Source organism: Pogoniulus pusillus, chromosome 40 (assembly GCF_015220805.1).
Source record: "Pogoniulus pusillus isolate bPogPus1 chromosome 40, bPogPus1.pri, whole genome shotgun sequence".
NCBI classification, from domain to species: domain Eukaryota; kingdom Metazoa; phylum Chordata; class Aves; order Piciformes; family Lybiidae; genus Pogoniulus; species Pogoniulus pusillus.
Genome location: NC_087303.1, coordinates 7,353,200 through 7,377,740, shown reverse-complemented (window position 1 = coordinate 7,377,740; position 24,541 = coordinate 7,353,200). Strand labels below are relative to the sequence as shown.

Here is a 24,541-nt window from a genome sequence, read left to right as displayed (position 1 = left end):
CTGGTGCCAACCACAAGCTGCTGGCAGGTTAGGACAAGCGGCAGCAGGCAGGGACTCCAGCACGGCCCTCCTGTGGGGCACCTGACCTGGCTTCTGCTTCCTCTCACCCTCCTCCTCCTCACAGCTCAGCTCAGGTAGTTCCTTGTTGGGCCGAGCCAGCCTCTGCCTCCTCTGCCCTGGCCTTTGCCCCTGGATGGCAGCATCTGGGCAGCTCCCTCCTTAGTGAAAGCAAAACCACTTCAGGTTGCTGGAAAAATCTTTATTGCCATCGGGCAGGCCCCACCCCCTCTCGCCCCCCCTGGCATCAACGCTGGTACCGTGGCAGGGCCAACTGCAGTGCCCTGTGGGACAGCAGCCAAAGAGCTCCAAGGGCACAGACAAAGCTGCAGCAGGTGTGAAGCCAGCAGGGTGCCAGCTCCATCCTGTGCCACAGCAGAGACCCAGGTCGGTGCCAGGGAGGGTGCCCAGGGCGGTCCCAGCCAGCACAGCTGCTCCTGCAGCACCTCCCCCGTGCCTGCGGCTGCAGCATCTCAACCCCAGGCAGCAAAGTGGCTCCTGCAGGCCCCACAGCTCAGCCACCCTCGGCCTCAGCGGGCAGCAGGGGCAGGGCTCTGTGCAAGGCCCGGGGGGCTCTGAAAGCACAAACAGGGCCTCCAGTGCCAGGCCTGGGGCCCCTCAGAACCAGGGCACAACCACAAGGCAGCTGAGTCCCGCTGGGTGCCAGGCAAACCCTGCTGCAGCAGGGCACCACCACCCAGCCCCTGAGCACCTCCCACTGCCCTCCAAGCACCAAACCAGCCTCGGGGGAGCAGCTCACAGAACACACCACCTGCCAGGGAGCCCCTGCAGTGTGCCCACCTGACACCATGGCAGAGGGCACAGGGGTGAGATACTGCCCAGGCTGGGCAGCTGGGATGAGCTGCAGCCACCTTGGGGTAAAGACAACAGGGGAACAGGGGGACCCCCACTGCACCCCCAGCACAGAGGGGACCCTCACTGCAGACCTCCTCTGCTCCTTCTCATTCCTGCTCCCTCAGGCTCAAAGTGGCTCTGAAGGCCTCCCTGCCCCCCCCCCAGCAGGCTGAAGGTGAAGAGCATCAAAGGCAGTGAGAAGCAGGGCAGGGGCTGCCAGAGGGCCGTGGGGAACACCCTCCTGCTCTCCTCCAGTGAGTGCCCCCAGGCTCATCTTGGCATGGGCAGCAGCCACCGCTGGCCCAGCTCCTGCCCTGGCTTCCCAGTATGGTGCTGAGTGCTCTGTGCCAGCTGCTCCAGTTGTGAGCTCTGCTCTGGGCTCTGCACCTCCTGGGACCTGCACCAAGCACCAAAGCAGCCACAGAGCTGGAGGAGCTGTGGCTGTGGCTGCAGCCCCTCGCACCTGCTCCTCCCGAGCACAGCCTGCCCTGGCCCAGCCTGGGGACTCGGAGCAAAGCTGAGGGCAGCAGTGCCAGGATGTGGCACTGCTCAGCTGATGCTGCCCACAGACCCAGCACCACTCCAGCTCGAGGCCATCTGCCAGGGCACCTCTATGCCAGGGCCCCTGTGCCAGGGCTGGAACCACTGCAGCCCTGGGCACAGCTGATGGGAATGGATCTGAGGGGAGACTGAAGTGTGGGGGGGGAGGGGCAAAAGCTTGGCAGGGCCACTCCAGCCCAGCGCCCAGCGTAGACCTGCAGGGGAAGCAGAGGCACAGAGAGAGGAGGCTGGGCAGGGCTGTGGGCATGCACTGTGGGCACCCAGGGCTGAGGGCACAGCTTTATGCGGGGTCACCGCTGGGGCACGGGGCGAGGCGCTCTGAGGATTGCCCCCAGGGCAAGGAGGGACACTCACAGCCCCCCCGGGCAGGGACAGCCTCGGGCCCAGGGCTGCCAGCTGCCTTCAAGAGGAAGGGTCCCACTGTCACCCCAGGATGAGGAACAGCTAAGCCCACTCCGGCCTGGGCCCATTCCCACCTCGGGTGGGAGCAGAGTGAGGAGCTGCAGCTTTGGTGCAGCAGAGCAGAGCCCCCCAGAGAAGCTCAGGACACAACCACAGCACAACAGAGTCAGAACCAGCTCAGGCTGGATGAGCTGGCACAGGCTGCAGGGAGGTGGCACAGGCTTCATGTGCCCCCACTGCGGCACTCAGCAGGGATGGAAAGTGCCAGAAGCTCAGAGGAGAAGTCCAGGCCAGGGCAGGCAGCTTGGTGCTGGGCACCACTGCGGGAGCACAGGCAGGAGCTGAGGCTGTGGCCATGCCTCGAGGCCCTTCCCCAGCAGCCCTTTGAGAGCCTCCAGCTGGCAGCCCTGCACCTGCTGCCCCTCTCTGCCCACACACAGGGTGGCTCCTCGGTGCCAGCACAGATGGCAGCCATAGAGGTCCCTTGCAGCTGGCAGAGGGAAGGCTCAGGGCATCTGCTCTGCCTCTGGCCTTGCCCCTGCCTGCCCAAAGGACGCTGACAGCACAGCAGGGCAACAAGGCCCCCTTCTGGCTCCCATGCCAGCAGGCCCTGGTGCTGTGGGCAGCGAGGGGAGGGCAGCAGAGACTCAGCTGCAGCCCCCCCGGAACTCTGCTCCCCCAGCAGCTCTCCCCAGCTCTGTGGCAGTAGGAGGAGAGCAGTGCCCAGGCAGCCCCTCCTGCCGGCAGGCGGCTCCTGGGCACAGCCTGGCAGCTCAGGTGAGGTACTGCACGACGAGCAGCATGAGCAGGCAGGTCAGCAGCATGCCCCCGGCCATCAGGTACTTGTCCTGCAGGGCTCTCTTCTCGATCAGCCTCATCACCGTGTTGGACAGCCCCAGCATGTTGGCCACATCCAGCAGCTTCCTCTGCGTGCCCTGAGCAGAAAGAGAGGAAAGAAACCACCGCCCTGGTGTGCCAGCTCCTGCTGGGCCACAGGGACAGGCCCCGGGCAGAACTGCCAACAGCTGCTGCAGTGGCAGAGGAGGTGGCAATGAGACATGGGAGCTGAGAGCACTTCACTCCTGCCTGAGACCAATTAACTCCTGGCTGAATATTGAGACTGACTCGCTCCTGGCTGAGACTAATTATGGGGCCAGGCCGGGAGAGTTGGGCTTGGGCAGGCTGGAGGAGAGAAGGCTGCAGGGAGACCTTGTGGTGGCCTTGGAGTGCTGGAAGGGCCCAGCAGAGAGCTGGGCACAGAGCTGTGAGCAGGAGCTGCTGGGCCAGGCCAAGGGGGGGTGGTTGGAAGGTGAGAGAGGAGCTTGAGAGTGGAGAGAAGGGAGAAATGTTTGGCAGTGAGGGTGGGGAGAGCCTGTGCCAGGCTGCCCAGAGAGCTGGGAGCTGCCCATGGCTGGCAGCAGTGCAGGGGAGGCTGTGTGGGGCTGTGAGCAGCCTGCCCTGGGTGGGAGGTCCCTGCTGGCTGCAGGGTGGCACTGGATCAGCTCTGGGGGTCCCTTTCTGTCCCTCCCTCTCCAGGAGCAAGGCTTTTACCCTGCCTGCCAGCAGTGAAGTTCTCCTGGCTTCTGCTGTCTGCTTCCTTCTTCAGAGCCCTCCGGAGCCCAGCAAGAGACATTACCTCGAATCAAAGCCTCCTCCTCCCCTCCCTGCAGAACCAACAACCCCTGGCTGAAGCACAGCTCCACTCCTGCCCTGAGAGTGAAGGTAGTGAGACCCTGGCACAGATTGCCCAGGAAAGTTGTGGAGCACATTCAGTGCTTCTGAGCTCCACAACCTTCCTGGAGGTGTTCAGGACCAGGCTGGATGAGTCCTTGAGCTGCTAAAGGAGCCTAAATCCTTTGGCAGATCCACCCCAAACCAGAGCAGAGTCAGAGCCCAGAGCACAAGAGCTGTGCCCAGCTAGGGGTGAGGGCAGCAGTGAGGAAGCTGCCCAGGCTCTGGGGGCTGCAGCTCCTGGAGTCCCTCTAAGCTCTTGGAGCAGGTTGGACAGCAGCAGAGAGCAGCCAAGAGCAGTGCTCAGGGCAGGCTGCACTGCTGGGCTGCATCAGGCCTGAGGGATGGTCTCAGGCCTCACCCCTGCCCCGAATCAATCTCACCTCTGCCCCCAACCATCTTCACCTCTGCCCCCAATCATCCTCACCCCTGCCCCCAACCATCCTCACCTCTGCCCCCAACCATCCTCACCCCTGCTCCAAAGCATCTTCACCTCTGTCCCCAACCATCCTCACCTCTGCTCCCATCCTCACCTCTGCCCCAACCATCCTCACCCCTGCCCCAAACCATCCTCACCCCTGCCCCAAACCATCCTCACCCCTGCCCCAAGCTTCCCTTGCCCCAGCCCCCAGCAGCTGCCCCCCAGCTGTGCCCACTGTGCCCACTGTGGGGCTGTTTGGCTGCAGCTGCCCACAGCTTCCCACCCCTTAGCACCTCAGCCCAGAATGAGCAGAGGGCACAGCCCAGGGACACTCAGCCTGCAGCTGTGGTCCAGCTGGAGCCTGCCAGGCCCCACAGAGAGCTCTGAGAATCACACAATGGTAGGAGGTGGAAGGGACCTGCAGAGCTCACCCAGTGCAAGCCCTGCCAGGGCAGGGGCACCCAGAACACATCCAGGGGGGTCAGAAGCTCTGCAGAGAAGGAGGCTGCACAGCCCCTCTGGGCAGCCTGCTCCAGGCTCCAGCACCCTCACACCAAGGAAGTTTTGTCTCATCTTCAGGTGGAGCCTCCTGGGTTCCAGTCTGTGACCATTGCTCCTTGTGCTGTCACTGGGCACCACCGAGCAGAGCCTGGCACCTTCACCCTGGCACCTTCACCCTGGCACCCACCCCTCAGGTATTTCCAGACATTGGTCAGGTCTCTCTCAGCCTTCTCCTCTGCAGCCTGAAGAGTTCCCTACGATGCCAGGTGGGAGGTTGGGCCCTTCCCAGCAGCCTGGGCCAGAAGCAGGGAGCTGGCAGCAACTCAGCCGCTGGGCATCACAGAGGGCAAACCCAGGGGTGCCCTGTGCAAGCAAACAGTGCCCCCACCTTCAGTGTGACTCTCTGGTCCCTCAGCCCCTGCAGGATGCTGGTGCCACTGCCCAGCAGCTCGTCCACGCCCCGGTGGGCACTCTGCAGGGACTCATTGAACTGCAGGCTCTCGTCGATCGGGATGGAGGTGGCAGAGTCCTGTGGGTGAGATGCAGCCACTTGGCACCAGCCTGGCAGGGCCAGCGGGCACCAGCCTGGCAGGGCTCCCGGGGACCTTCCCACAGGCTGCCTGTGGGTGCCATCAGGGTAGGGAATGTGAAATCAGCAGCTGAGGAGAAAGGCAGTGCAGAGGCCTGCAGGGAGGCAAAGGCAGCACAGCCTGGCACAGCCCCACTGCTGGCACCCAGTGCCCCCAGGGCTTGCTCTGCTGGGCACTTCCCAGCCACTCTGCCCCAAGCCTTCCAGGGGTGGTTGTGATCAGGCCTTAAGTGCAGGCAGCACAAAAGGCTGGAAGTCAGAGTGAGACAGCAGAGAGTCTTCCTCCAGCTGAAGGAGGGAAGGGCAGGAAGAGAGCAGGGCAGAGGAGGGCAAGGGGAGGGCAGAGCAGGGCAAGGCAGAACAGGGCAGGGCAAGGGGAGGGCAGGGCAAGGCAGAGCAGGGTAGGGCAGAGCAGGGCAGGGCAAGGCAGGGCAAGGCAGGGCAGAGCAGGGCAAGGCAGGGCAAGGCAGGGCAGGGCAAAGGGAGAGCAGGGCAGGGCCAGGCAGAGCAGGGCAAGGGGAGAGCAGGGCAGGGCCAGGCAGAGCAGGGCAAGGGGAGAGCAGGGCAGGGCCAGGCAGAGCAGGGCAGGGCAAGGCAGAGCAGGGCAAGGGGAGAGCAGGGCAGGGCAAGGGGAGAGCAGGGCAGGGCAAGGGGAGAGCAGGGCAGGGCAAGGGGAGAGCAGGGCAAGGGGAGAGCAGGGCAGGGCCAGGCAGAGCAGGGCAGGGCAAGGCAGAGCAGGGCAAGGGGAGAGCAGGACAGGGCAAGGGGAGAGCAGGGCAAGGGGAGAGCAGGGCAAGGGGAGAGCAGGGCAAGGGGAGAGCAGGGCAAGGGGAGAGCAGGGCAGGGCCAGGCAGAGCAGAGCAGACTTCCCCAGCAACCACCTGCCCCCTGCAGCTGGAAGGCTTCTGCAGGGCCAAGGTCACAGCTCTGTGCACTAAGAGGCTGCAGAACAGGAGTTGGGAGATGCTTCCTGCCATGCCCAACATGCTGCAAGGTGCCAGCAGTGAGGGCCTGCAGCCAGCAGCTCAGGCCCCTCAGGCCTGGCTCAGCACCACAGCCAGAACTCTGCAGAGATGCTTTAGCTCAGCCAGAAACTGTGACCCTTGCCACAGCTGGGCCCAGCTCTGTCACCTGCACTGCACAGAGGGCTCAGAGGACTTCTCTCCCCAGAAGGCCTCCAGTTTAATCCCATTGGGAGTCCAGAGGACAGCTCCTGGCTCCCACACTGGCTGCTGGCCAGGGGTGGCACAGGGAGCTCTGCCTCAGCAGCCACAAGGTGCAGAGCTGGCACCGAGGGCAGAAGGTGTCTGGCAGCCTGCTCCTGAGTGCCCCTCCTGAGTGCCCCTCCTGAGTGCCCCTCCTGAGTGCCTGCTCCTGAGTGCCCCTCCTGAGTGCCCGCTCCTGAGTGCCTCTCCTGAGTGCCCCTCCTGAATGCCTGCTCCTGAGTGCCCCTCCTGAGTGCCTGCTCCTGAGTGCCCCTCCTGAGTGCCCCTCCTGAGTGCCTTCTCCTGAGTGCCCCTCCTGAGTGCCCCTCCTGAGTGCCTGCTCCTGAGTGCCCCTCCTGAGTGCCCCTCCTGAGTGCCTTCTCCTGAGTGCCCCTCCTGAGTGCCCCTCCTGAATGCCTGCTCCTGAGTGCCTGCTCCTGAGTGCCCCTCCTGAGTGCCCCTCCTGAGTGCCTGCTCCTGAGTGCCCCTCCTGAGTGCCTTCTCCTGAGTGCCCCTCCTGAGTGCCCCTCCTGAGTGCCTGCTCCTGAGTGCCCCTCCTGAGTGCCCCTCCTGAGTGCCTTCTCCTGAGTGCCCCTCCTGAGTGCCCCTCCTGAATGCCTGCTCCTGAGTGCCTGCTCCTGAGTGCCCCTCCTGAGTGCCCCTCCTGAGTGCCTGCTCCTGAGTGCCCCTCCTGAGTGCCTGCTCCTGAGTGCCCCTCCTGAGAGCCTGCTCCTGAGTGCCTTCTCCTGAGTGCCTGCTCCTGAGTGCCCCTCCTGAGTGCCTGCTCCTGAGAGCCTGCTCCTGAGAGCCTGCTCCCAGCACTCAGGTGGTCACTGCAGATAAGTGAACATGGGGCCGGGAGAGGGGCAGGGACTGGAGTGGGAGTGCCTGGGGCTGTGCCCACACTGCAGGCAGCAGAGCTGTGAGCTGCAGCTCAGCTACTGCCTGAAGGAGCTGAGGAGCACAAACGGAGCCAGTGTTTGGGCTGGAAAAGGCCTCCAGGCTCAGCCAGTCCAACACCAACCCAGCCCCACCATGGGCACCAAACCCTGGCCCCAGTGCCATGGCCACAGCTTTCTGGAACACCTCCAGCCATGGGCACTGCACCACCTCCCTGGGCAGCCTCTGCCAGGCCCTCACCACTCTGGCACCAAAGACATTTTCCTCCTCTCCAACCTCCCCCTCCCCTGGCACAACCTCAGGACATTTCCTCTCCTATCTCCTGACCCCAGGCAGCAGAGCCCAACCCCCCCTGGCTGCAGCCTCCTCTCAGGGAGCTGCAGAGAGCAATGAGGTCTCCCTCAGCCTCCTCCTCCCCACACTGCACCCCCCCAGCTCCCTCAGCTGCTCCTCCCCAGCTCTCTTCTCCAGACCCTTCCTCACCTTCCTTGCCCTCCTCTGGCCCTGCTGCAGCCTCTCAATGTCCTTCTGGCAGTGAGGAGCCCAAACCTGCACCCAGCATCCAGCTGTGGCCTCCCCAGTGCCCAGCCCAGGGGCACAATCCCTGCCCTGCTCCTGCTGCCCACTCCACTGCTGACCCAGGCCAGGCTGCTGGTGCCCTCCTTGCCCACCTGGGCACCTCCTGGCTCATCTCCAGCTGCTGTTCACCAGCACCCCCAGGGCCTTTCTGCTGGCCACTTTCAGCCACTCTGCCCCAGCCTGGAGCCTTCCTGGGCTTGCTGTGAGCCAAGTGCAGGACCCAGCCCTTGGCCTTGCTGAACCTCCTCCCATTGGCCTCAGCCCCTGGCTCCAGCCTGCCCAGGGCCCTCTGCAGAGCCTCCTGCCCTGCAGCAGATCACCACTGCCCCCAGCTTGGTGCCACCTGCAGCCTCCCTGGGGGTGCCTCAATCTCCTCACCCAGCTCCTTGTCTCTCCCTTCTCCCAATAGAAAGAACTGGCAAAGGCTCACAGGACAACACAGCAGAGGCAGGCAGCAGAGGCAGGCAGCAGAGGCAGGCAGCAGAGGCAGGCAGCAGAGGCAGGCAGCAGAGGCAGGCAGCAGAGGCAGGCCAGGCTTCTCCAGACCCTTCCCCAGCTTAGCTGCTCAGCTGCAGAGCCCAGAGTCTGCCTCAGCTCAGCCTGCAGAGCAGACCCTGGGTGCAGCTCCCTGGTGCTGCTTCAGGTATTTAGTTGCTCTTCAGGACTGCTTTTCCCAGGCAGGAGCCTGCAGGATGATTTGCTCAGCCCCATCCCCACAGGGCATCAGATGGCATCAGAGCTTTGCCTTGCTGCTGGGGGCCTTCTCCAGAGTGTTCCAAGGGAAGATTCCAAAGCCCAGGGCCACACTGGTCTGCTGATGAAGCTCAATGCTCAGCCCCACTGAGCTCTGCCAAGCCATGCTGCATGCTGCAGGGGGGATCTGGCTGCTTCAGAGGCTCAGCTGCCATTTGAGCTTGGTGAGATTGGGTGGGAGGAGGAGATGAGGAGGGTGGGGAGAGCCTGGCACAGGTTTCCCAGGGTGGTTGTGGAGCACAGAAGCACCCAATGTGATTAAAGATCACAACCTCCCTGGAGGTGTTCAGGACCAGGCTGGATGAGGCAGAGCTAAAAACCACAGAGCTAAGAGCCCTGAGACAGCTCAGACACAGCCAAGGGGGTGCACACTTGGGCCCTGACCTCCTCCTCCCTTCCCCATCTGCTGTGGATCTAAAAGAGGAGCAGCAGGTTCTGGGATCTCTTCCTACTGCCTCTTCGAGCCAAACTTCTCCTCGTGGGAGAGCTGCACAGAGTCACAGAATGCCAGGGGCTGGGAGGGCCCTGCAGAGCTCTGCCAGGGCAGGGCACACAGCAGCACACCCAGGGGGGTTGGAAAGGCTCCAGAGCAGGAGGCTCCACAGCCTCTCTGGCAGCCTGCTCCAGGCTCCAGCACCCTCCAGGGACAGTTTCCCCTCCTGTTCCCTGGCACCTCCTCTGCCCCAGCAGGCACCCAGTGCCCCTTGTGCTGCCCTTGGCCACCCCTGGGCACATCCTGCCCACCCTGCCCTGCACATCTCTGGCACAGCTCTGAGGGCAGCCCTGAGGCTGCTCTGCTGCCAGCTGCCAGCCCCAGCTCCTCAGCCTGGCCCCACAGGAGATGCTCACTGCCTGCAGCAGCTCTGGCTCTGGGCTGGGCTCTCTGCAGCACTTCCCTGAGCTCCTTGAGCTGAGAGGCCCAGAGCTGGGAGAGGGGAAGGGAGGGGAGAGGGGAGAGGAAGGGAGGGGAGGAAGGGAAAGGGGGGGAAGGGAAGGGGGGAAGGAGGGGAGCAGGGGGAGGGGCAGAGGGCAGCAGCTGCTTACGTTGGCAGTGAAGGTCCTGGCCAGCAGCTCCTGGCGCTGCCTCTCCTGCTGCTCCCGCGCCTGGCGCCGGTGCTGGAAGTTGCTGAGGGCAGTCTGCAGGTGCTGCACATCGTACTTGAGCTGCTCCACACGGCTGGGGGCACAGGGGGGGCACAAGTGGTGACAGTGCCTGAGCAGGGCAGCACTCCCTGGGAGCAGTGAGGAGCAGCACAGACCCAGAGAACCACAGAAGGGTGGGGGCTGGGGGACCCCCAGAGCTCATCCAGCCCAGCCCCTGCCAGGGCAGGGCACCCAGGGCCACATCCAGGTGGGGCTTCAAACCCTCCAGAGCAGGAGACTCCACAACCTCTCTGGGCAGCCTGCTCCAGGCTCCAGCACCCTCACACCAAAGATGTTTCTCCTCATGCTGAGGTGGAACCTCCTGAATTCCAGTTTGTGCCCTCTGCCCCTTGTGCTGTCGCTGGGCACCACTGAGCAGAGCCTGGCACCTTCAGCCTGGCACCTTCAGCCTGGCACCCACCCCTCAGATATTTGTACACTGATCAGGTCCCCTCTCAGCCTTCTCCTCCCCAGACTGCCAGCCCCAGGGCTCAGCCTCTGCTCACCACACAGGTGTTCAAGTCCCTTCAGCTCCCTCAGAGCCTTCCCTGGACTCTCTCCAGCAGTTCCCTGCCCCTCTTGAGCCCAGAACTGGGCCCAGCACTCCAGGTGAGGCCTCCCTAGGGCAGAGCAGAGGAGCAGGAGAACCTCCCTCATGCTGCTGGCCACACTCCCTAGTGCACCATTGGCCTCCTTGGCCACAGGGCTCACTGCTGCCCCATGGGTTCTGCCCTCTGGAAGATGAAGGCCAGGCCAGAGCCACGACCCCGATGTGCATCTTCCCTGCCTCCTTTTTCTCCCAAACAGCAACTCTTTAACTGGAGGTTTACAACTGACTGTGAGGCAGAACTCCTCAGCTGGCCCAGCCCAGCTCAGCCCAACCCAGCTCAGCCCAACCCAGCTCAGCCCAACCCAGCCCAGCTCAGCTCAGCTCAGCTCAGCCCAGCTCAGCCCAACCCAACCCAACCCAGCTCAGCCCAGCCCAACCCAGCCCAGCTCAGCCCAGCCCAGCCCAGCCCAGCCCAGCTCAGCCCAGCCCAGCCCAGCTCAGCCCAGCCCAGCTCAGCCCAGCCCAGCCCAGCTCAGCCCAGCCCAGCTCAGCCCAGCTCAGCCCAGCCTAGCTCAGCCCAGCCCAGCCCAGCTCAGCCCAGCCCGGCCCAGCCCAGCTCAGCTCAGCTCAGCCCAGCTCAGCCCGGCCCAGCCCAGCTCAGCCCAGCCCAGCTCAGCCCGGCCCAGCTCAGCCCAGCCCAGTTCAGCCCAGCCCAGCCCAGCTCAGCCCAGCTCAGCCCGGCCCAGCCCAGCTCAGCCCAGCCCAGCTCAGCCCAGCCCAGCCCAGCTCAGCCCAGCCCAGCTCAGCCCGGCCCAGCCCAGCTCAGCCCAGCCCAGCTCAGCCCGGCCCAGCCCAGCTCAGCCCAGCTCAGCTCAGCCCAGCTCAGCCCAGCTCAGCCCGGCCCAGCCCATCTCAGCCCAGCCCAGCCCAGCTCAGCCCAGCCCAGCTCAGCCCAGCTCAGCCCAGCCCAGCTCAGCCCAGCTCAGCCCAGCTCAGCCCGGCCCAGCCCATCTCAGCCCAGCCCAGCCCAGCCCAGTTCAGCCCAGCCCAGCCCAGCTCAGCCCAGCTCAGCCCGGCCCAGCCCAGCTCAGCCCAGCCCAGCTCAGCCCAGCCCAGCCCAGCTCAGCCCAGCTCAGCTCAGCCCTGCTCAGCCCAGCTCAGCTCAGCCCAGCCCAGCTCAGCCCAGCTCAGCCCGGCCCAGCCCAGCTCAGCCCAGCTCAGCCCGGCCCAGCCCAGCTCAGCCCAGCTCAGCCCAGCCCAGCCCAGCTCAGCTCAGCCCAGCCCAGCTCAGCCCAGCTCAGCCCGGCCCAGCCCAGCTCAGCCCAGCTCAGCCCGGCCCAGCCCAGCTCAGCCCAGCCCAGCTCAGCCCAGCCCAGCCCAGCTCAGCCCAGCTCAGCCCAGCCCAGCCCAGCTCAGCCCGGCCCAGCCCAGCTCAGCCCAGCCCAGCTCAGCCCAGCCCAGCCCAGCTCAGCCCAGCTCAGCTCAGCCCAGCCCAGCCCAGCTCAGCCCAGCTCAGCCCAGCTCAGCCCGGCCCAGCCCATCTCAGCCCAGCTCAGCTCAGCCCAGCCCAGCCCAGCTCAGCCCAGCCCAGCCCAGCCCATCCCAGCCCATCTGGCCCAGCCCAGCAGGAGTCCCCTCGGGAGGCTGGGCCGAAGGCAGCCTCTTGTTTCCAGCACCCCCTGGGAGCTCCGAGCTGCCAGCTGCAGCGCTCCAAGGCAGTGCTGGGGAAGCTGGGGGCAGCCACAGCAGTGCTGGCAGGGCTGGCAGGGCTCTGCTGTGAGGCCAGGCTGGGAGAATTGGGCTTGGGCAGGCTGGAGGAGAGAAGGCTGCAGGGAGACCTTGTGGTGGCCTTGGAGTGCTTGAAGGGCCCAGCAGAGAGCTGGGCACAGAGCTGTGAGCAGGAGCTGCTGGGCCAGGCCAAGGGGGGATGGTTGGAAGGTGAGAGAGGAGCTTGAGAGTGGAGAGAAGGGAGAAATGTTTGGCAGTGAGGGTGGGGAGAGCCTGTGCCAGGCTGCCCAGAGAGCTGGGAGCTGCCCATGGCTGGCAGCAGTGCAGGGGAGGCTGTGTGGGGCTGTGAGCAGCCTGCCCTGGGTGGGAGGTCCTTGCTGGCTGCAGAGTGGCACTGGATCAGCTCTGGGGGTCCCTTCCCAACCAACCCATTCCATGGTTCCCTGCCTCACCATCAGCCTGCTCTGGGGTTCAGTGCTCATTAGAAGCAGCTCAGCAGGCACTGAGGCAGTGCAGGAGACCTCTCCTCTGGGCTAAAACAAACTCCAGAGCTGCACTGCCCCTGACGAACGTTTGGTGACTGTAACAAGAGCCCAGAAGCCTCCAAGGTCATCCTGTCCAACCCCCCCCACAGTGACACCTCCTGCTCCCACAGGCTGTTCAATTTGGCCTTCAATGTCTCCAGGGGTGAGGTCTCAAGCACCCTCCCCGGGCAGCCTGCGGCAGTGCTTCACCACCCTGCCCGTGCAGAACCTGCTCCTGATGCTTACCTCTGCCCCCGGTGCCTGCAGAGGCCTCTGGGGACTAAACGATGACAGCAGAGCCACAGAATGGATCCCAGCTCCGCCCTGCGAGTGCTGAGCTCTGCTCCCCCCTCCTGCTCCCCCCTCCTGCTCCCCCCTCCTGCTCCCCCCTCCTGCTCCCCCCTCCTGCTCCCCCCTCCTGCTCCAGCAAAACGGTGCCAAGAAAACGCCACCAGCTGAGGGGATGCTGCTGCTGCCCTCCCCGAGTGCTGTTAAAGAGAGCAGCAACCTCTGCAAGCCTTCATGTGCCACATTCTGCCCATCCCTGAGCTCAGCCTGGAGCCCAGCACCACCACCAGCCCGTGCCCGGCTGCAGGGAGTGGCTTTGCCACGGCCTCAGTCTCGCTGCTGCAGAGCAGAGGTTCAGTTATGCACAGCATGAAGGTTTTCCTCAGCTCTGAAGGCAAAGAGCTTCAGTAAGCCTCATGGCAACGGTGCCACAGAGCAGCCTGCCCTGGTGTGAGCAGCACTCACAGCTGGGCACAGGGCAGCTCTCACAGCTGGGCACAGGGCAGCACTCACAGCTGGGCACAGGGCAGCACCTGCGGCTGGGCAGTGGGCACAGGGCAGCACTCACGGCTGGGCACTGGGCACAGGGCAGCACTCACAGCTGGGCACAGGGCAGCACCTGTGGCTGGGCACTGGGCACAGGGCAGCACTCACAGCTTGGCATTCTGGCGCCGGCTTGGGGGCTCCTTGCTGCAGAGGACCTCCAGGCGCTGCAGGCTGCCGCAGATGTCATCGATCCTGGCCTGGATCTCGTTTTCCACTGCTGCAAGAGAAGGGAGAGCAGTGCAGCTGAGCCTCCTCTGAGCAGGGGCAGTGCAACTGAGCCTCCTCTGAGCAGGGCAGTGCAGCTGAGCCTCCTCTGAGCAGGGGCAGTGCAGCTGAGCCTCCTCTGAGCAGGGGCAGTGCAGCTGAGCCTCCTCTGAGCAGGGCAGTGCAGCTGAGCCTCCTCTGAGCAGGGCAGTGCAGCTGAGCCTCCTCTGAGCAGGGGCAGTGCAGCTGAGCCTCCTCTGAGCAGGGCAGTGCAGCTGAGCCTCCTCTGAGCAGGGCAGTGCAGCTGAGCCTCCTCTGAGCAGGGGCAGTGCAACTGAGCCTCCTCTGAGCAGGGCAGTGCAGCTGAGCCTCCTCTGAGCAGGGGCAGTGCAGCTGAGCCTCCTCTGAGCAGGGCAGTGCAGCTGAGCCTCCTCTGAGCAGGGGCAGTGCAGCTGAGCCTCCTCTGAGCAGGGCAGTGCAGCTGAGCCTCCTCTGAGCAGGGGCAGTGCAGCTGAGCCTCCTCTGAGCAGGGCAGTGCAGCTGAGCCTCCTCTGAGCAGGGCAGTGCAGCTGAGCCTCCTCTGAGCAGGGCACTGCAGCTGAGCCTCCTCTGAGCAGGGCACTGCAGCTGAGCCTCCTCTGAGCAGGGCAGTGCAGCTGAGCCTCCTCTGAGCAGGGCAGTGCAGCTGAGCCTCCTCTGAGCAGGGCAGTGCAGCTGAGCCTCCTCTGAGCAGGGCACTGCAGCTGAGCCTCCTCTGAGCAGGGCAGTGCAACTGAGCCTCCTCTGAGCAGGGCAGTGCAGCTGAGCCTCCTCTGAGCAGGGCAGTGCAGCTGAGCCTCCTCTGAGCAGGGCAGTGCAGCTGAGCCTCCTCTGAGCAGGGGCAGTGCAGCTGCTGCAGCCTGAGCAGAGGCAGAACTCAACCTCCTCCAATCCGCCGTAAGAGCCCCGAGAGGCAAATCCTGCCTGGCCAAAGCCTCCCTGAGGCAGTGCGGGCAGGGAAGGCCACTCCTGGGGCGCAGGAGCCGAGGGTCCTGCCTCGCCTTCCTCCCAGCAGCAGCCAGGCCAGGCTCTGGCTCTGGCTCCCTCCGGCTCCACCGCCAGGGCCTGCAGCTCCCACGCTGCCCCCTGCAGGGTTGGCTCACCCAAGCCGGAGCCAGGAAGGGACTCAGGCCTCTGGCACAGCCAGCCTGAGCTGGCACCTCCAGCCCTGCAGCTGCGCAGGGCCAGGCTGGGTGGCAGCTTGGGCAATCGAGTCCAGCAGGAGCTGTGCCCATGGCAGAGGGGTTGGCACTGGACCCTCCAGATCCCTGCTGGCCCAAACCCTTCCGGGCCTGCAGGAGGGGAGGTTGGCTGGGCCTGGGCCCTGGGCTTCAGAGCAGACAGCAGGGGGCAAGGAGCTCAGGAAAGATGTGGCCAGAAGAGAGCTGAAGCCCCTACGGGGGGAAAGCAGAGCCCAGGGACCACTGCCCCAGGGACCACAGGGTGGCTGTGCAGCCACAGGGACAGACCCAGGCTGCTGGGCACAGCCACTGGAAAGGAACCCCAAGGCCTGCAGCCCCCCCAGCTCAGGTCCCACCTCAGGCTGAGGAGGCTGAGAGCAGTGTGAGCTCTTGGGGACCCTGCCCTGGCATGGGGATGGACTGGGGGAACCTCCAAGCAGCCTTCCAGCCCCTAACACCCTCTGGTTCTGGGATCCTCCAGCTCTGACTCCTGCACTGCCACTCAGGCTTCCCAAGAAAGGGCTCTGGGAGAACCCCAGGAGCAGGCAGCACAACCAACTTCTGCTCCCTGCCCTCTGCCCTCACACAGGCAAAGAGCAACTTCACAGATCAATCCATTTGTCCTCACCCATCTGAGCTCCACCAAGGACAGCTGAAGCTGGCAGAAAAGCAGGCAGGAGAGCACAGCTCCCAGTCACACCCACAGCCCTGGCACCCCACATGATGCTGGGATGTACCCAGAACTGGAGGAGGAAAGCTAAGGGCAGAGGTTGATGTCCTGGCTCCCAGCCCTGCTCAGCCAGCCATGGACTGACACACACTGACCCTGACCCTGCACAGCATCCTGCTGCAGAGCCTGGGGTGGGGGAGGCTGCCCTGGGACAGGAACTGGCTGGTGGCTGGCACCAGAGTGCTGGGCAGTGGAGCTGAGCCCAGCTGGTGGCAGGGCACAGGAGGTGTTCCTGGGCTCAGTGCTGGGGGCAGCTCTGTTCAGTGTCTGCAGCCATGAGCTGGGTGAGGAGATTGAGGCACCCCCAGGGAGGCTGCAGGTGGCACCAAGCTGGGGGCAGTGGTGATCTGCTGCAGGGCAGGAGGCTCTGCAGAGGGCCCTGGGCAGGCTGGAGCCAGGGGCTGAGGCCAATGGGAGGAGGTTCAGCAAGGCCAAGGGCTGGGTCCTGCACTTGGCTCACAGCAAGCCCAGGAAGGCTCCAGGCTGGGGCAGAGTGGCTGAAAGTGGCCAGCAGAAAGGCCCTGGGGGTGCTGGTGAACAGCAGCTGGAGATGAGCCAGGAGGTGCCCAGGTGGGCAAGGAGGGCACCAGCAGCCTGGCCTGGGTCAGCAGTGGAGTGGGCAGCAGGAGCAGGGCAGGGATTGTGCCCCTGGGCTGGGCACTGGGGAGGCCACAGCTGGATGCTGGGTGCAGGTTTGGGCTCCTCACTGCCAGAAGGACATTGAGAGGCTGCAGCAGGGCCAGAGAAGGGCAAGGAAGGTGGGGAAGGGTCTGGAGAAGAGAGCTGGGGAGGAGCAGCTGAGGGAGCTGGGGGGGTGCAGTGTGGGGAGGAGGAGGCTGAGGGAGACCTCATTGCTCTCTGCAGCTCCCTGAGAGGAGGCTGCAGCCAGGGGGGGTTGGGCTCTGCTGCTTGGGGTCAGGGGATAGGAGAGGAAATGTCCTGAGGCTGTGCCAGGGGAGGGGGAGGTTGGAGAGGAGGAAAATGTCTTTGGTGCCAGAGTGGTGAGGGCCTGGCAGAGGCTGCCCAGGGAGGTGGTGCAGTGCCCATGGCTGGAGGTGTTCCAGAAAGCTGTGGCCATGGCACTTGGTGCCAGGGTTTGGTGCCCATGGTGACCTCAGAGCCTCTTCCAGCCCAAACACTTGTGTGACTCCACACCCAGAGCTTCCAAAACGCCACCCAGTGGCCAGCAGCTGGGGAAGCTGGCACTGCACTGGCAGCTGGCACAGCCACCAGGGAGAGAGAGCAGCAGCAGCCAAGTGCCCGTTTTGGGACAGGAAGGTCACCACAGCCCTCTCTGCAGCGAGGTCCTGCCACAGACACTTCCAGGATGGCAGAAGTCAGGGCACATGCCCCACCCTGTCAGTGCCCCAGGGCCATCAGCAGCTACTGAGGTGTGCTAGTTTGAAGCAAGCTGGAATGTTTTGGTAACAGAACTAGATAACAGGCAGTGAAATGAAAAACAATTGTGTCTACTTCTCTCACAGTCACGCTGAGAACTCTGGGAAGAAGAAGAAAACATTCTCCATTTGGTCTCTCACTCTTGCTTTGGCCTTAGACCTGGTCACATCTCATTAACCCTGCTCCTACTAACCTTGCTCCCTAACCTCTTGGCTGCATCTCTTTTCTTCCTGAGAACTGGGGTAAGGTTGAGAGGGCCGGGGGAGGTGTTGGGGTGGTTTGAGAGCCCCTCCTGGGGACTCAGGTTTCTGGGAGGGGAGTTGTGCTTTTGTATTGTTTATCCTTTGTATATAACTGTATATAATTGTATATAACTGTATATATTGTAAATAGCTGCTTGTAAATTCTGCTAGCTGTAAATAAATTGCTTCATCTATATTCCCAGGGTCCGTCTGAGTTAGCTGGGGCAAATACAAAGTGTGGGGGGGCGGGGTAACCCCCAAACCATCACGAGGCAGCAACCAAGGCTCCACTGTGGGTCCAAAATCCATTTGTCAGCTGAGGGGTCAAGGGTCCTGCCACAGTGCTTTATGGCAGCCCTGCCAGGAGCAGGGGGGCACAGGGCACAGGCCAGGCTCTCTCAGGCACCCTCAGGCCTGCCTGCTCTGTGCCCTCCTCAGGTGCAGATGGAAGCTCAGCTGCTGGCAGCAGCTCAGCAGCAGCCCAGACCCTGGGCTGGGCACCTTTTGGGGCAGACTGCCAAGGGGGTGCTGGGGGAGCAGAGTCAGGACAGACACAGCCACAATTCCTCCACACTCTGAGCTTCCAACAAAGGGGATCCTGCCCCTTGGCACTGCTCAGACCTCAGCTCCAGTCCTGCCTCCAGCTCTGCTGGCCCCAGCAGAAGGACTCAGAGAGTGAGGCCAGAGGAGACCAGAGATGCTCCAGGGGCTGGAGCAGCTCTGCTGTGGGCACAGGCTGAGGGAGCTGGGGGAGGAGAAGGCTCCAGGGGGACCTCAGACCTCAGAGCTGCTCCCAGTGCCTGGAGGGAGCCTGCAGGGAGGCTGCAGAGAGACTTTGGCTGAGGGGGTCTGAGCCAGGCCCAGGGGAATGGTTTGGAGCTGAGGCAGTGCAGGCTGAGAGTGGAGCTGAGGAGGAAGCTCTGCAGTGTGAGGGTGGTGAGAGCCTGGCACAGGCTGCCCAGGGAGGCTGTGGAGCACTGGCACAGGTTTCCCAGGGTGGTTGTGGAGCACACAAGATCTTTGATCTTCAATCACATTGGGTGCTTCTGTGCTCCACAACCTCCCTGGAAGTGTTCAGCACCAGGCTGGATGAGGCCTGGAGCAAGCTGGGCTGGTGGGAGCTGTCCCTGCCCATGGCAGGAGGCTGGAGCAGAGGAGCTCTGAGGTCCCTTTCCAGCCTGAGCCATTCTGTGAGTCTCTGAGCCCCTCCAGGGGATTCTCTGAGCCCCTCCAGGGGATGCTCTGAACCTGCAGCTCTGTCCACACTGCTCATTGTACCCCTGGGGATGCTTCAGTGGGGAGGACTCAACCTGCTCACGCTGAAGATCTCCACAGGACATCCTGAGCTGAGGTCCAAAGGCTCCCAGCAGCAAGAACCCCTGGCAGGCCCAAGCCAGGCCACTGCAGCAGCAGCCACAGGAAGCTTTGCTTGTCCATGGCAGAAGCACAGCAGGAAGATGAGCTCAGGCAAAACCTTATTCTGCCTTCTCTGCTCTCTCCTGCACAGCTCCTGCCTGGAGGCTCACAGGTAGCAGCTCCTTGGTGCTGGCCCCACAGCTACCAGTGACTGCAGAGCCAAATTCCATGGGATGGGTTGGGCTGGAAGGGACCCTCAAGAGCAGCCAGTGCCAGGGACAGCTGCCACTGGCCCAAGGGTGCTCAAGGGCCTCATCCAGCCTGGGACTGAACACCTTCAGGGAGGTTGTGGAGCACAAAAGCACCCAATGTGATCAAAGATCTTCTGTGCTCCACAACCTCCCTGGGCAACCTGTGCCAGGGTCTCTCACTCTCCCCTCTCCCAGCTCAAAGCCACTGTCCCTCACCCTGCCACTCCCAGCTCTTGTCACAAGTCCCTCCCCAGCTCTCCTGCAGCCCCTTCAGACACTGCAAGGCTGCCCTGAGCTCTCTCTGCAGGCTTCTCTCCTCCAGCCTGCCCAAGCCCAACTCGCTTGGCCTGGCCTCACAGCAGAGCCCTTCCAACCTTGCTGTGGCCTCCCCTGGTCCTGCTGCAGCAGGTCCCTGTCTGTGCTGGGCCCTCCAGAGCTGCCTCAGCCTCTGGGAGAGCCTCTGGAGAATCCTCTCCCTGCCCCTGCTGCCCACCCTGCTGGGGATCGGCCCAGGGCAGGGCTGGGGCAGGGCTGGCAGTGCTCGGTGCCAGCTCAGGGCCAGCTCTGCACCCAGCACCCCCCAGGTCCTCACTGGTCAGCTGCTGCAGTGACTGATGCTGACTCCAGCCCCCAGGCAGCTACTCACAGTGCACCGAGGCCTTGTCGGACGTCTCCAGGCGCCCCATGTACGACTGCACCTCGTGGAGCTGCCTGCCAAAGACAAGGAGCAGAGGTCAGGGACCAGCTTCAGCCCAAAGCACTGCCCCACAGCTCACCTGCAGCTGCTCTGCTCCTGCAAAGGACTTTCTAGAACAGACCAGAGTCCAGCAACATGCCCCTGAGTGCAGAGGCCAGGACTGAACACACTCTCCCCTGCCCTTCAGCAGTCAAATCTGCTTCAGGCACTTTGGGGTTACAAACTCAGGGGAAAAAGCTTTTTGCTGCCTCTTCAGACAGCAGCAGGGCACTCCCAGCTCCCTGCCCTGGGGACAGCCTCAGCTGGGCTCTCCCTGTGCCACTCTCCCAGCTGAAGCTCTGCCCAAGCCATGCAGAGCAGATCCCAGAGTCCCTTCCCAGCAGAGATCTGCCTGAGGGAAGAGTTGGTTCAGATGAGACCTTCCCAGCCCTGTGCAGAGCCCTGAGGCAGCAGAGCTGAACAACCCCCCCAGTGCTGAACCCCTGCACAGGTGGGCACTGCCCAGCTGCAGCACCAACAGGGTCTGCCACAGACACGCAGCAGTGTTTGGGCTGGAAAAGGCCTCCAGGCTCAGCCAGTCCAACACCAACCCAGCCCCACCATGGGCACCAAACCCTGGCACCAAGTGCCATGGCCACAGCTTTCTGGAACACCTCCAGCCATGGGCACTGCACCACCTCCCTGGGCAGCCTCTGCCAGGCCCTCACCACTCTGGCACCAAAGACATTTTCCTCCTCTCCAACCTCCCCCTCCCCTGGCACAGCCTCAGGACATTTCCTCTCCTATCTCCTGACCCCAGGCAGCAGAGCCCAACCCCCCCTGGCTGCAGCCTCCTCTCAGGGAGCTGCAGAGAGCAATGAGGTCTCCCTCAGCCTCCTCCTCCCCACACTGCACCCCCCCAGCTCCCTCAGCTGCTCCTCCCCAGCTCTCTTCTCCAGACCCTTCCCCACCTTCCTTGCCCTTCTCTGGCTCTGCTGCAGCCTCTCAATGTCCTTCTGGCAGTGAGGAGCCCAAACCTGCACCCAGCATCCAGCTGTGGCCTCCCCAGTGCCCAGCCCAGGGGCACAATCCCTGCCCTGCTCCTGCTGCCCACTCCACTGCTGACCCAGGCCAGGCTGCTGGTGCCCTCCTTGCCCACCTGGGCACCTCCTGGCTCATCTCCAGCTGCTGTCCACCAGCACCCCCAGGGCCTTTCTGCTGGCCACTTTCAGCCACTCTACCCCAGCCTGGAGCCTTCCTGGGCTTGCTGTGAGCCAAGTGCAGGACCCAGCCCTTGGCCTTGCTGAACCTCATCCCCTTGGCCTCAGCCCCTGGCTCCAGCCTGCCCAGGGCCCTCTGCAGAGCCTCCTGCCCTGCAGCAGATCACCACTGCCCCCAGCTTGGTGCCACCTGCAGCCTCCCTGGGGGTGCCTCAATCTCCTCACCCAGCTCCTTGTCCCTCCCTTCTCCCAAAGGAAAGAGAAGAACTGGCAAAGGCTCAGAGGACAACACAGCAAAGGCAGGACACAGGAAACAGCTCCCACTGGGGCTGCAGATGCCAGCAGGGGATGGCCTGGAGCAGAACTAGCCCAGGGAGGAGGAATGGTCCCCCAGAGGACCTCCAGTCACCCCCATGGCAGGTGACTTGCACACAGGCTCCACAGGAAGCTAAAATCCTAAAACTGCAGAGGAGGAGCTGGTGTGGGGAGCTGAGGATGCAGCCTGGGGAAGAGGCTCTGGGGACCTTAGCGCTGCCTGACAGTGCCTGAGGGGCTCCAAGCAGGCTGCAGAGGCCCTAAAGGCCTGCAGGGACAGGGCAAGAGGCAGAGCAGATTGAGACTGGATGTGAGGTGCAGGTTCTGCACCAGGAAGCTGCTGGAACTCTCTACAGGTTGCCCAGAGAGGTAGTTGAGACCTCATCCCTGGAGACATTCAGGGTGAGGCTCAGCAGGATTCTGTGCTCCTGTGTGGGCAGCCTGACCTAGTGCAGATGCTTCTGCTGTGTGCAGGGGTTGGGCTGGATGAGCTCTGGAGGTCTCTTCCAGCCCAGGTGCTTCTATGACAGGCAGCAGAGGAGAGCAAACTAAAAGCCTCCAGAAGGCCTCAAGCCTCCCATTGCTGGCAGGAGGGGACAGCAGTGCACAGAGGCAGGGCAGCTTGGCCCATTTCTCACTCCCCTTGCTGCAGCTCTGCAGCCAGGCAGTGCTGAACCTGCTCAGCACTCATGGCACAGGTGGAGCTGTGCCCACACCTGGGGGCAGCAAGCACCTGGGGGCAGACTGCCAGTAGGGGCCAAGCCAGCAGGGGCTGTGCTCCAACCAATGCAAAGGGATCCTGACCTGCCCCCAGCACTGCCCCTGCTCCCCACTGCTGCCTCCCTGCCTGCTGTGGGCACCACTCGATGGCCACAGCACAAACCCAGACCTCTGCAACCAGCTTGTGAGATGTGAGAGACAATCAGACTGGTTTGGGTGGGAAGGGACCCCCAGAGCTGATCCAGAGCCACCCTGCAGCCAGCAGGGACCTCCCACCCAGGGCAGGCTGCTCACAGCCCCACACAGCCTCCCCTGCACTGCTGCCAGCCATGGGCAGCTCCCAGCTCTCTGGGCAGCCTGGCACAGGCTCTCCCCACCCTCACTGCCAAACATTTCTCCCTTCTCTCCACTCTCAAGCTCCTCTCTCACCTTCCAACCATCCCCCCTGGGCCTGGCCCAGCAGCTCCTGCTCACAGCTCTGTCCCCAGCTCTCTGCTGGGCCCTTCCAGCACTCCAAGGCCACCACAAGGTCTCCCTGCAGCCTTCTCTCCTCCAGCCTGCCCAAGCCCAACTCTCCCAGCCTGGCCTCACAGCAGAGCCCTGCCAGCCCTGCCAGCACTGCTGTGGCCTCCTCTGGCCCTGCTGCAGCAGCTCCCTGCCTGTGCTGAGCACTCCAGAGCTGCCCAGCACTGCAGGGGGGTCTCAGCAGAGCAGAGGGGCAGAATCCCCTCCCTGTCCCTGCTGTCACAGTTTCAGTTTCCAGTCAGGAGATGTTCTGCTCCCAGGCTCAGCTCTGTGCTGCTCAGGGGCTCCTGAGATGTCCTCAGCAGCACAGCCCTCGGAACTCCCCCCAGGGCCGACTCAGAGTGCAGCACCTTGCAGCCCAGACTTGTTCTGCAGCTCTGCTTTCAGGTTGTTCCCCCAGGGGGCCGCAGGCAGCCCGAGGCTCACCCTGCTTTGAGGCGGCTCGGAGGGAGCCCAGGTGCAGCAGCCAGGCCTTAGCAGGTGCAGCTGGCTCAGAACAGCTGCTGCAGGAGGAGCAGGAGGGCTGGGAGATTATTTAAACCAGCAGAGTGCCCCCAGAGCGACAACAAAGCTCAGCAGCAGCACGGCTCAGGCACTGCAGCCCCAGGGAGGAGGCAGATCCCCACCCAGGAAGGTTCCGGGTGAGGTCGGACAGGACTGCGAGCAGCCTGCCCTGGTGAGACACATGCCAGGGAGGGGCTGCAGGACCCTCACAGGACTCTGCCAACCATTCTACGGTCACAGAGTGAGGCAACGTGGAAATGGGAGGCAAACAAAGCTCCTTCCTCTCCTCACTGCCAGTCACTGCCACAGACCAGCAGCAGCTTCAGGGCCACTCTCAGCACCCAGTAATCGTCTCCTGAATCACAGCATCACAGCATGAACCCGGCTGGAAAAGCCCTTTGAGATCACCGAGTCCAACCTCTCACCTAACAGCTTCTGATTCACTGACCCCTGGCACCAAGGGCCTCATGCAGCCTCCAGGGCTGGGCACTGCACCACCTCCCTGGGCAGCCCATCCCAGTGCCAATCACTCTCTCTGCCAGGAACTTCCTCCTCACATCCAGCCTAGACCTGCCCTGGCACAGCTTCAGGCTGTGTCCCCTACTTCTGTCCCTGGCTGCCTGGCAGCAGAGCCCAACCCCACCTGGCTACAGCCTCCCTGCAGGCAGCTGCAGGCAGCAATGAGCTCTGCCCTGAGCCTCCTCTGCTGCAGGCTGCACCCCCCCAGCTCCCTCACTGCCTCCCTCAGCAGAGCTCCCTGGCCAGAGAAATGTGCCCACTCTGCGCTGCCTCTTGGCCTCCTTCCCACAAGTTTCTGCTTATAAATCAGAGCTGCGAGAATCGTTTAGCTTTGACTCGCAACTCCTGCACACTTCTCCCTCCGGATCGGCGCTGCCTGGAAAGCAGAGGTCAGGAGACACTTCCCGAGGGGCTCACAGGGTCCGGAGGGCTCAGGAGCGCTGCCGCCCCGCTGCGGCCCGGGGCACGTCCGCAGCCCGAGCCGAGGCCTGGCCCCGAGCCCCCCCCACAGCCTGCGCTGCTCTCGCTCTGACGTGGCCGACAGCGACTGGCGCCGCTGCCAGCCCCGGCCCGGCCCCTGCTCCCCGCGCTCCGCACCGCTCCCCACGGCCACGCTCCGCGGCAGCCTCTGAGGAGGTGCCAAAGCCTTCACCGGGCGCCGAGAGGCCTCTGGGCCGCAGGCGGTGTCCGCCCTCGGCCGCCCCCCGCGCCCCGCGGGCTGCCCGCCCCGGCCCCGGTCCCGAGTCCCGGCGTGGCCGCGGTGCCGACCCGCCCCGCCCCGGCCCGCCGCCCGCCGCCCGCCGCCGCGCACCGGTTGGTCTGCTGGTACAGCGCCTCCATGCCCCGGCCCGGCCCGGCCCCGGCCCCGCTCCGCTCCGCCGCCGCCGCCCGCAGCTCCTTCCGCTTCCGCCGGCCGCGGCCAGGCCCCGCTCCCGCAGCGCCGCCAGCGGCCGCCAGGGGGAGCTGCAGCAGCGCCGCCAGCGGCCGCCAGGGAGAGCTGCAGCAGCGCCGCCAGCGGCCGCCAGGGGGAGCTGCAGCAGCGCCGCCAGCGGCCGCCAGGGAGAGCTGCAGCAGCGCCGCCAGCGGCCGCCAGGGGGAGCTGCAGCAGCGCCGCCAGCGGCCGCCAGGGGGAGCTGCAGCAGCGCCGCTCGGTGCCGCCCGGGGAGCATCGCAGGGAGCCGGAGCCTGGCAGTGCCCCGGGCACGGCTCCGCGTTCGGTGCTCCTGTGCCCCACAAACCTCCCTGGGCAGCCTGTGCCAGGGTCTCACCACCGCCAACCTGTGCCAGTCTCTTACCACCTTCACTTCCTCCTCACATCCAGTTTCAGC

General features: G+C 64.3%; 2 protein-coding genes across 5 annotated transcripts; one reads left to right on the top strand and one right to left on the bottom strand.

Annotated features, from left to right (window-relative positions):
- Nucleotides 1-238: 238 nt before the first annotated feature.
- GOSR2 (golgi SNAP receptor complex member 2) lies at nt 239-24,083 on the bottom strand. Of its 4 annotated transcripts, none has more exons than XM_064174471.1 (6): nt 24,025-24,083; nt 19,381-19,445; nt 13,442-13,550; nt 9,599-9,731; nt 4,917-5,057; nt 239-2,810 (listed from the first exon to the last, which is right to left on the bottom strand). In XM_064174471.1, the coding sequence occupies exons 1-6, from the start codon at nt 24,051-24,053 to the stop codon at nt 2,649-2,651; spliced, it is 639 nt and encodes a 212-aa protein (XP_064030541.1). In that variant the 5' UTR covers nt 24,054-24,083; the 3' UTR covers nt 239-2,648. The 4 variants fall into 4 exon arrangements, with proteins under 4 accessions (XP_064030541.1, XP_064030543.1, XP_064030542.1 ...); XM_064174473.1 differs by lacking the exon at nt 24,025-24,083 and adding an exon at nt 23,474-23,496; XM_064174472.1 differs by lacking the exon at nt 24,025-24,083 and adding an exon at nt 22,541-22,566.
- Nucleotides 10,468-12,836, top strand: LOC135191947 (uncharacterized). Its single transcript, XM_064174678.1, has 4 exons — nt 10,468-10,503; nt 10,709-10,756; nt 10,999-11,282; nt 12,767-12,836. The coding sequence occupies exons 1-4, from the start codon at nt 10,468-10,470 to the stop codon at nt 12,834-12,836; spliced, it is 438 nt and encodes a 145-aa protein (XP_064030748.1).
- Nucleotides 24,084-24,541: the final 458 nt, after the last annotated feature.

What these genes read in the sequence shown, in the direction of transcription:
- LOC135191947 (XM_064174678.1), top strand. Translation starts at nt 10,468, where the DNA reads ATGTGCATCTTCCCTGCCTCCTTTTTCTCCCAAACA. An exon ending in CCTCCTTTTTCTCCCAAACA is followed by an intron (nt 10,504 to 10,708) that starts GCAACTCTTTAA and finishes AGCCCAGCCCAG; the next exon opens with CCCAGCCCAGCCCAGCTCAG. An exon ending in GCCCAGCCCAGCCCAGCCCA is followed by an intron (nt 11,283 to 12,766) that starts GTTCAGCCCAGC and finishes CGGTGCCTGCAG; the next exon opens with AGGCCTCTGGGGACTAAACG.
- GOSR2 (XM_064174471.1), bottom strand. Translation starts at nt 24,053, where the DNA reads ATGGAGGCGCTGTACCAGCAGACCAACCG. An exon ending in CGGCGCCAGAATGCCAAGCT is followed by an intron (nt 9,732 to 13,441) that starts GTGAGTGCTGCC and finishes CTGTGCCCCCAG; the next exon opens with CCGTGTGGAGCAGCTCAAGT. An exon ending in CCAGGACCTTCACTGCCAAC is followed by an intron (nt 5,058 to 9,598) that starts GTAAGCAGCTGC and finishes TCTCACCCACAG; the next exon opens with GACTCTGCCACCTCCATCCC.